Raw genomic sequence first — 11,317 nt, 5'->3', positions numbered from 1 at the left:
CCCTCATTTTTTTTCTTGTAATTTTCCTTCTGTTTTATTGTTCCCTCTTTTCTTCAGCAGCCCGTGGTGAAAATTACATTGTATTGCATCCTCTCAGGCCTGTCCTCCCTCTCTCTCCCTCTCTGCCTCTCACAGCTCTCGTTCAGTCAACAGACTGTAAAGAATAAATAATAAAAAAGTATTGATTATTTTGATGACTTCACAATTCAATTAGGTATTAATTTTGCCCTCCACTGGACCTATCAGGCAGCTCAAAGGGGAAAGAAGGGACGGGAGGAGGGATGGATAGATGTTGTGACTTAAATGAGTGCAGCATTAGAGGCAGCGTTTCGAGATAGAGGGGCACGTCGATGCATTGGTGAGTCGCTTGTGCATAAGTGCACTGAAGGAAAACTCCAGTGAAGCGATGACAAGAGACATCGTTGCAAAGCATATGAGTATTGACCAAGCGGGCCGTACCGCAAATGACAGCTTAAACTATTCCTATTGATTAACATTTTCATAGATTATCATGTGTCATATCAAACTCTCATGCACTCCATCTGATAAGCACATTAACAGAAGCCCCACGGGCTGCCATTCATCGACCCTCCTGAGGTGGGGCAGAATTAAGGGGGGCAGAAGTCCCGTGATGACGCTTGATTTCCTCCGTTCCCCGCAAGGCTCGATCCAAACTGGTCATCTGGCCCCCGTCTCTGACTCATTTGGACACGACTCTATAAATGAGGGAGCCTGAAAAGAGAAAAGCAGCTTTTTTTGTCCTCCCCATGTCTGCACATTTGTTTGTGCGTCTCACCATCTGAAGGTGTGGGGGGAGGTACTTCTGAAGCGCACGAGAGAGAGAGAGAGAGAGAGAGAGAGAGAGAGAGAGAGAGAGAGAGAGAGTGGAGGTGACATCTCGAGCAAGTCTCCAGAGGCAATCCCATGCTTGCACCAGCAGTGCTCACTTGATGTATTTGCGTTATTCACACTGGTTTTTGGGCTTTGTGACAAGCATGCACTGACTGATCTCGCATCACATCCTAGCATGCTCTAACTGCTCTTGGATTTTAGCAAAGTAAGATTATTGGAGCGTCAAAAATTCTAATATTTTTCTCTTTCATCTGGAAGCACCTTTCTGGTAAGTTCAATGTTGTCGTAGAACTTTTTCTCGCTTCTTTTTATCGATTTAAACTTGACCTATTCTATTCATTTCTTTGCCTCTTTTCTTAAATTGTCTTTAATTTTGGTAACACTTTAGTTTAAGGTCCAATTCGCACTATTAATTACACTGAAAAAAAAATATTGTTGGTTTAACTAAAAAAAAAAAAAGTAACCTGGTTGCCTTAAAATTTTAAGTTGATTGAACTGGAAAAAGTGAGTTTATACAACAAAGGAGATTGATTTAAGCATCCGAAACTCAAAATAATAAGTTATCTGAATTAAATAAAGGATTTAAGTTGATTTGACAAAAGAAAAAATGTTGTGATAACAAATCTTGAAAATAATTTTTTCTACAGTTAGCATTAATATTGCTAGCATATTGGCTGTTTCACTGAAAAAGAATATTTTCAAGATTTGTTATCACAACATTTTTTCTTTTTGTCAAATCAACTTAAATAACTTATTTAGTTCAGATAACATATAATTTTGAGTTTCTGATGATTAAATCAATCTCCTTCATTGTATTAACTCACTTTTTCCAGTTCAATCAACTTAAAATTTTAAGGCAACCAGGTTACTTAATTTTTTAAGTTAAACCAACAATATGTTTTTAAGGACATAGTGCATTATTTTGCATGATTATATTCTACATCCATTAATCTAAACTTAACAACTACCTTACTCAATATTAATAAGCATCAGTTAGGAGTTTATTAAGGCAAAAGTAACTGGTTATAGTTAATAGTGAGAATTGGACTCTAAACTAAAGTGTGAACTTAATTTTTTATTTGGATATCTTTATTGTGTGTATTTAACGATAAGTTATTCAAAAGAACTCACAAAATAAAACATCACAAAATTGCTTTATCATTCAACAAACTGATTGGGTGAGAACAATCTGTGAATACTATGAGATTATGTAAATCAAAGTTGACAAAAGTGGGTCTAAATTAAGTGTTTCTGATTCTTTCTCAAATATACATGTTATTGGCAACCACAAATAGGTTAAGATAATCAACATTTGAAATCTTATACTGTTAAGTGCAAAAAGTTTTGTCAATTAAAACAAAACACTTTTTTTGCTTAACAAATGTGCCACGTTTATATGTAACTTAAGTGTTCTATTTTAATGCTGATGGCTCTTGGGCGATACTCGTGAAAATGAGTCATTTGACAAGTGGAGCATTTTTAACCAAAATCTTTTCAAATTTCTGCCATACACAAGAGCTCTTCAGCGCTACAGCCAGTAGCAACAGCCAGAGTACCCTCAAAAAAAAAAAAAAAAAAGAGAGAGAGAGAGAGCAAGCGCTACCACTGAGAGTGTTAGAAGAGGTGGCGAGTTTCAGAAAGCAAAGAGAGAGAGACAGAAAGCGAGGAAATGAACGGACATGTGTGTGCGTGAGACCCAGTGAGAGTGAACCAGTGCGTACCAAAGCTAACATCACTTTGCCTTCCCCCCCCCTCATTGTCCTCCCGACCTGATCCTTCCTCCAGGATCCGATGATCACAGGGCAGCTGAGCAAACCGCTGCTCCCCCTGCGTGCCGATATGGACGCCTGCGAGCTGCGGGATGACGACACAGCGGCCAGCCCGGACAGCGATCTCAACGATGAGCCCTTGCTCCTGTCAGCTGACACAGACTCGGAAGAGAAGATGTATGGTGAGTCCCAGCCTTCGTCGTCCTTGTTATTGTGACTGACACCCCGGGGTCACGTGCGGGGGGGGGAACTCAACACCGACGAGTGTGTTTGTTTGTTTGTGTCTGCGAGATGTTGTGGTAGAAAGTGCTGGAACAGAGCAGGTGAAAGTTGTGGTTCAGGTGTATTGTGTCTGAAATGACCTCGAATTATGTCTCATAATTCCTTAGATTTGAGTTTGAGTGTAAACGTTTATAAAGTCCAAATGAAGTTGTTCTTCAAGTTTTCTGAGTTGTTGATATTTCATAACGCGTTTTACCGGCCGGTCTGTCAAATTTCCAGTGTCCTTTTCCTGTGACGCTGGTGGGGTGCAGCCATGCGGTATGTGGGGACCAGTTTTTTTGTTGGTGTTCATAAAGCAGAAAAATGTGACAGAATCTGGGGCAAATAGGCAACAGGAGACGTATAATGTACACGCACACACACTCATCTGTCACACAGGGTGACATTTCTTCACATTTGAGATCTCCTCGGCTTAGGCTGAAGATAAAATGAGAGAAAGTGAAGAGGCCTGAGGGAGAGAAATGTGATTGTTGTGGCTCCACGGCCTCATGAGGAGTTCACGTCTAAGCAGACTGAATGGTATATTCTTGATGAGGAGCAACGTATACCCTGAATCTCTTTAAAAGACGCCGCTTACATTCAAACGTGACATAATTATTATAATAACAACAATAAATTGATGCAGTGAATATTATAATGTATTACTACATAATTATTACTAATATTATATGTAAACTTCACCGTAAAAAATCATGATTTGTTATCATAACGCTTTTTCTTCTGTCAAATCAACCTTAGATCATTGATGTGGTTCAGATAACATAATATTTTGTGTTTATGATGGTTAAATCAATCTCCTTCATTGCACTAACTCAATTTTTCAATTTCAATGAACTTAAAGTTTTAAGGCAACCAGGTTACTTCATTTTCTTACAGTTAAACCAACAATATTTTTTACAATGTTGTATGGAAATATCTGTTTCAGTGCAGTACTATTTCAGAAGTTTAAAATTGTTAATATGCTAAATGAGGTTTAATTTAAAAACACAAATTAAACGGGTTTTTAATTATGCTTTCTGAGTATTGAGCATACACTTTATCGAATTTTGGCATATTTGATGTGCGCTGACAAAATATATTTTAAAATTATAACATGTTGGATATAATTAACATCCTAAAATAATATGCTCTTCTGTATTATGTTAAAATTTGATGTACCTTGCGGTCAGGATATTTGCTGAGACATTGTTTTACAGCAAAAAAAAAAAAAAAAAAAAAAGCCTTTCGAATCGTTCCAGTGATGTAGTGTCGTGTGAAAGACAGGTTTTCAGCTCTTTGGATTGAGCGTGCATTGATGGACTGTTTGCTGTGATTGTCAATTTTGAAACGTTAATGATACTTTTTAGGACTCGTGTAACCTTGCTGCTGGCTTCTTTCAGACAGATTTACATTTTTCAATTTGAATAGAAGTCAAAAACACTTAAACCATTCAGAATCAACCTACAATTTTCTCAGTTCAAAATCATGCTATTTAGTTTATAGACTCCAAACATCACCTTTACATTTTTTTTTAAAGACATTCACCCTTAGATTTCATTTCCTAAAGTAGCATATGCACTACTACACAGGAATTTTATAACATTCATGTGTTCTATAATGGCTTCTACCTTAAAGAAATCAAGACATTTTATTTTGTGCTTATTAATTTGTGTGCATTCATTACAAACAATTTATTCTTACTGATGAATGCACTTTTACTGACAAACGAAGCACAAGTGCGGACACGCACTCCACCACTAGAACATTCGCAATATGTTTCATTAGAAAATTACATTAATAAAAGTGAGTCTCAAAGATGCATTAAAATAGGTATTTCAAATAAATGTTAAAGGGCACGTGCTTAAAAACGAGCAAAAAAAAAAAACTTCTTTATTAACCATGCAGCCAGTAAAGTGACCTCCTCAGAACACTTACAGGCTATAGAAGTGTTTTGCACTCGGCCTTGAACTTGTTCTGCTGTTACTTGCATTCATCTCTGTAATTCCTGGCCATTTATCACAGTGACATTTCTAAAGCTTTATATTTTATTTTAGTTGATACAATGTAAAGCCAGACAGGGTGGATTCTGTGCTCTAGGTTTGATATTCAATAGCGGTGACTGCATCTCCCTCTTGTCTGTGTTCACAGTTAGACTGACTGATGCCCGTAGGGAGCTTTTCTATTGCTCTCTATGTTAGAACTAACAGTATTACATTAATGACAATAGATTTGAACCCCCTGCCACTTACCCGATTAGAACAAACTTTGAATGCTATCAGAGGACTTTTTATACCTACATTAAAATCCAAACTATTCATTTTTTCACCATATCTTCTAGGTAGGTTATTTCAGAAATATATAATTTGCCATTTTGTTAAAAAAAAAAAAAAATTATTAGAATGCGTTTTATTAGAATGTTGCAATTAATGTAGAAAAATGATGTCAGGTTTAAATGTGTATTTTTCTTTCTGAGGTCGCAATGATGAATTATGAAGCTGAATTCACGTTGTTTTTTTTTTTATTCCATAATAACCTTGCTTTTGATGAACTGGCTCAGGTACTCGGCCCTCATTACAGTCCGGTTTGAGCTATCACTGAAGCTGTGTTACATTAGACATTAAAAGAACAGAATAAAGAGTATTGCTCGGTGTTTTGAGATGAATTATACATCAAACATCGGCTACCCCCTTATGTGCACCAAACGCACATAACAAGAGTGTATGTGTGTGTTTGCGTGGGGCGCATATAGTTTAGAACGCGGTAGACAGGATTTTTTGGAGAGGATGGATATGAGAGCGGGCGAAGTGTAGGCTGTCACCACGGTGATGGCGTGTCACCACGGCGGGTCTTTTTGCTGATTTGATTTGGGGGGTGTGGGGGGGGGGGGGGGGGGTCTGGGTTTGGGCAGGGGGGGGCGTTTGTGTCTGATCCCCGTCCGAACCTCTCTGTCAGGCCCTGATCAGTCTTGTGGTTCCCGCTGTCAGTCTGATGAATTTTTTAGAATATCCCAAGGCAAGAAAAGCCCAGTTACTGTTTCATAATGCCAGTGTTACAATTTTCTTTAATAAGCATCAAACCTGCTTTTGTTTGCTTGTTGCTTTTTCTCTTTACGCTCAGCTTTACAGCTCATTGTCTATCTGTCAATCTAACCCTTTTTGTAAAAATCTCACTTTTTTTTTGCACGCTTACACAAACATTTTGATGTAGGCGCATTCTTTTTCAGACCTTTTTTTACTGAATGAATACATTTATATCTTATTTTTTTTTAGCATCTGGTCAGCCTAGGTTTAACATTATTTAAAAAAAATATGACCTTCTTTTTAAGGCCACCAAATGGAGCATCCCTTGTTCTTTTCTTGCCCCGTGAGAGGTACACTAGGCAGGGGGCCGTGGGCAGTGCCAGGGGGCTGCTCGGGGCAAGCGGGCACGGCTGAATCTGTCCTTGGGCACAGTTGTCCATCAGTGAAATGTCTGAAAGGTCATTGTAGTTTGGTTACAGAGAGGTTTGAGAAGGAAAGATTGGAAATAACAGGAAAAAGAAGTGCAGTTGACGTGTTTTTTTTTTTTTTGAACTTTGGCGTGCTTCTTTGGTACTTTTTTTTGTTTCATTTGTTTAATAAATTGCCTTTTTTTATTTGTTATTAAATATGTAAAATAACTTTTTGCCAACGAATTGAATTAATATAAATTACACACACACATATATATATATATATATATATATATATATATTAGGGCTGGGCAATGATTAATCGCGATTAATCGCATCCAAAATAAAAGTTTGTGTTTACGTAATATATGTGTGTGTGGTGTGTATAAATACACACACATGCATGTATATATTTAAGAAAAATGTGTTCTTAATATATCAAATATTTATATTTATACATAATATGAATTATGTATAAATATATATAAAGTATATACGTGCAAATATTTCTTAAATATATACATGCATGTGTGTGTATTTATATATACAAAATAATTATACACACCACACACACATGTATTACGTAAACACAAACTTTTATTTTGGATGTGATTAATCGCAAATAATTATTTGATATATATATATATATATATATATATATATATATATAAGGGGTGAAATGGTACATGTATTCGTCCCGAACTGTACGGTACGGACGTCTCCAATCCCCCAACAGTCTCCAATCCTCCAATCCAGAAGGGGGCGTGCATGGTAATCCAATGCTGTTTGCCAAAATAAAAGTTTGTGTTTACGTAATAAATGTGTGTGTACTGTGTATAATTATTTAGTAAATACACACACACATGTATATATTTGAGAAATATCTGCATGTACTGTATATATCTATTTATATATAATTTATATGATATATAAATATTAATATGTTGTATATAAATGATACATTTTTCTTAAATATATAAATGCATGTGTGTGTGTGTTTATATACAAAATAATTATACACAGTGCACACATTTATTATGTAAACAAACTTTTATTTTGTATGCGATTAATCGTTGCCCAGCTCTAATATTTCTACATCTCTCAACCAGTGTTTCAACTGAGAAAAGATATCAATAAAACAGCTTGAGAATATCATCTCACATAGCGTTACATGTACTTCAGGCATTTTGTGTTGACCATGTTAGTTCGCTTCGGAAATAAACTTGAGAAGCATTTTGTATATGCATTATATTAGCCTAATTCATTATATTTACTTAACCTGTTGGTAATATCTTGATTCTTTAATGTATGTTTAAATACATTTGTCATGAAAACAAGTTGACAGCCACTGTGTAAATGATTCAATTTCAAAAAGTAATTGGAGTAGAAAATTAACTTTATAATTAGATTTAGAAGTTAATGCAACACTTGCCTTATATGCAATTTACATGTTTTTTTTTAATTTGAGTGTTGATTATTATATCTAAAAATAAATACTAAATGAATTATTTAATAATTTGGGCTCTGTTGTTTACCTTTAATATTATATTAATGAGTAAGCAAGGGCTCCCTATGTAGATATTAGCCAAGCATTAGCTAAAATAGATATTTCTATCCTTAAGATAAATGTAATTATAATTGAATTATTAAAATAAAGAGACACATTTGTCCCCCCCACAGTTTAAAATAATCAAAAGATGCAATTTTATAATTTTATGTTTAGTTTTCTCCCCCGTTGTACCAAACCATGGCTTTGAATCTGTCAGTTAATTCTAATTAATTGAATTAATTCGAATAATTTAAAGTTGTGTGGTATAAAAAAAAATACGCTACGCTTCATTTAAAGTCACCTGCTGTTGGATCTACATTATCTGCATCTACATGCTGGATGGATCTCAATTTTTAAAGCTTCATATTGAACATTCAAGAGGCTGTGTTTTTCTCCATATGTCAATTTATGCTGAAGTGATTTATTTCCTTTTGCTAGACATTGTTAGATTAAATCATCTACTGCTGCCCTCTGAGGAGATTCTGTATGTTTAAAGGTCATAGAAGTGAAACACACAAGTCTAACAACTCAATTGATACGCCGGAGCACAGCGGCATTGAATGAGCTTTTGCATCGCCTGTTTAAAAAGATCAGATCAAGAGGATGAGGAAATTAAAAAGCTTCTTTTCATACCTTTCCTTGGCTGATTTTCAACACCGATTAAGTGTATAATGGGTGATGATAACAAGAATGCCGCCTAGATGTTTTTCAATGAAAAATTCAGCAGAAAGGGCCACATCAAAGAATCACTTGTGCATGTATGGACAAACGTGCAGTCTAATTTCCACACAAACACATACGTGTGACGGCCGACAAAAGACTGGCCTTGACATTTGCTTTAAAATGTTGAGAGGAGAGGAGGGGGGCTTTCTACAGGAGTATAAAGGGCCGCAGAGAGAAAAGATGGAGAATATGGTGGGTTTTATCAAGATGTTAACTTCACCGAAGCTCCCAAAGCAAACATGATGGAGTTTGTCATGAGGACAATAGAGCGAAATAGACGATTGAACAAATGCTGAGACTTTTTTTTTTGTGGTGTAGATTTGAAGGTAACTTAATGGAAGTGTGTTTTATTTTACACTACTGAGAGGTGATGATAAAATAAATGTATTTGATATATACTGTCAAACCAAAATGTAGACACCTTCAATATTTCTCACATTATCACAGTTTATTCGGTAACACTTTACAATACGGGTGCACTAATATGCATTAATTCATGCTCAACTAATGCACAGATAAACATGAGTTAATATATAACTCATGAAGAACTAAACCATTAATTAATGATTACTGCATCAGCCACTAATAAATAGCCTATATGATTAATAGTTTAAGTAATACATGAATTGCTATTAATTCAATGTGTCATTGTGTATTAATTCCTCAATAACATATTTTAGTAACTAATAGTGTAAATTAATGTGTTAATTACCACAATTAGTCAAAGCTATGCACTTCAACTTTCAGTTGTCTGCTTTAATTAATCATTAGCTAATAATTTGCAAAGGTATCATTATGTTATGACTTTACTTGTTGGGGCACATCATTATTAACTAGTCATTTAGTAATTGTAGTAATTTGCACATGAATTTGCACTAACAATGAAGTAATTAATCATGTTTTAATGCATATTAGTGTACCTGTCATATTATCTGGAAGTTGAAATACAAGGCTTTGACTCATTCTGGTAATTAACATATTAATTAACACTTTTAGTTAAAAAAAATGAGTTATTATAGAATTGATCCACAATTACATATTTAATTGAAAACAATTCATGTATGAACTAATACATTAACCTTACAGACTCTTAATTAGTTCCTAATGTGGTAATCATTAATTAATAGCTTAAATAATCATTAGTTACACATTAATTCAGTAATATCTGTGCATTAGTGCTTATTAGTGCACCCGTGTTGTAAAGGTAATAAAATATGACAAGAATTTTGTTGAATTGCTGCCAGCTGTTACATTTAAGTACACAATTAGATAATACCAATTTACTGTAGGTCAACCAATTACCAAGCAATGCTTAATTTTGTTAAGTCTGTGGTTGTAAAAAGGTCGCATTAGAAACTAATGAAAAAACTAAGGCTGTCAAACGATTAATCGCGATTAATCGCATCCAAAATAAAAGTTTGTGTTTACATAATATATGTGGTTGCAGTGTGTATAATTATTTTGTATATATAAATACACACACATGCATGTATATTTCAGAAAAAAATATTATTTATATATAAAATATTTACATTTATATATAATATAAATTATATATAAATCTAAATACAGTATATACATGAAATTATTTCTTAAATATATACAAGCATGTGTGTATATATATATATATAAAATAATTATACACAGTGCACCCACATATATTATGTAAACACAAACTTTTATTTTGGATGCGATTAATCGCGATTAATCATTTGACAGCTCTAGAAAAAAAACACTTAAGCAAAACGTGGTCAGGACGAAGTGTCTGAATAATTTTTGGTCCCAAATTTTTTATACATTTTACTGGAAGTCCACTGTATGAAGAATTTTGGGGTATAATATGTCACAGTTTACTTTATTTTGCTATCCTCGCTTACATACTATGGTGTCCTGCACCCACTAGTGAAAAAATATCAAAAACGATATCTGGCATCTGAATAATCTTTGGTTTGACAGTATATATAAAACAGGTACTTTTAAATGACGTCTTTTTTGTTAAAACGTTAAAAACAACTACCAAAAAAGTGAAACATTGTTCTAAAATGTCTTATGATCCAGCTCTATTTGCATCTGAAAACCATTGATCGATTCATCCGTCCTGCTCAGGTGGTGTTTTATGAGAAAAGAAGCAGATTAAATCTCAACCGTGTGTTTATACAGTCTACTTAAAACCACTTTTGTTGGATTATGACTACATTTTAGGCAGTCGACTCCCTCTCACTTTCAACTCCCGATGTTTTTCGACCTCCCCCGCTTTTTAAAAAGGTAATTTCTCCAGGTTTCAATCCAGCTATCACAAGTAAACATCCCCAACAACCCCGTCCCTATTTATTGTAAGGTACATTAGCTGCAAAAGCAGTGGTTAGGAGGCCAAACTCCTGTTTTTTCGCTCTTACTTGTGAGATGCGGTTGTGTGTGTGTGTACAGTGGCTGTCTACTTTTTTCTAAGAGACCCGCCTCCTCTCCAGCATCCCAAGACAAGATAATAAGGCACTCGGAGGCACAATCCGGCATTATATTCAGCCACCAAAGCATCGTCTCTTGTCAGTTTGCATTTTATTCGGGCCCAGGATGTGACGCTTCTATCATCAGCCTGTCACGAGGAGAGGACCAGAGAGAGACAGGGCCACTCATTTCATACACTTAACGTCCACGCCAAATGGCCAGCACTTATACCGATTCCGCCGAAATGGAGGACACGTTCCAGCCCAGGGGTCACCTTCAGCGGGGAGA

At 35.2% G+C, this 11,317-nt stretch overlaps 1 protein-coding gene across 3 annotated transcripts in view; it reads left to right on the top strand.

Annotated features, from left to right (window-relative positions):
• The first annotated feature begins 877 nt into the window (after positions 1–877).
• Positions 878–11,317, top strand: part of LOC120475868 (POU domain, class 6, transcription factor 2) — a 137,008-nt gene continuing 126,568 nt past the window's right edge. For 2 of the 3 annotated variants that reach the window (XM_039666656.2, XM_089125813.1), the window contains exon 1: positions 2,084–2,803. In XM_039666656.2, the coding sequence (XP_039522590.2) occupies positions 2,644–2,803 (160 nt within the window). In that variant the 5' untranslated portion in view covers positions 2,084–2,643. Of the gene's footprint in view, positions 1,121–2,083; positions 2,804–11,317 lie in introns of those variants that run through there. The other variant, XM_039666655.2, reaches the window with a different exon arrangement.

Source organism: Pimephales promelas, chromosome 22 (assembly GCF_988280905.1).
Source record: "Pimephales promelas chromosome 22, fPimPro1.hap1.1, whole genome shotgun sequence".
NCBI lineage: Eukaryota > Metazoa > Chordata > Actinopteri > Cypriniformes > Leuciscidae > Pimephales > Pimephales promelas.
Note: the sequence above shows the minus strand (reverse complement) of the source record. Positions and strands in the feature narration are given on the sequence as shown.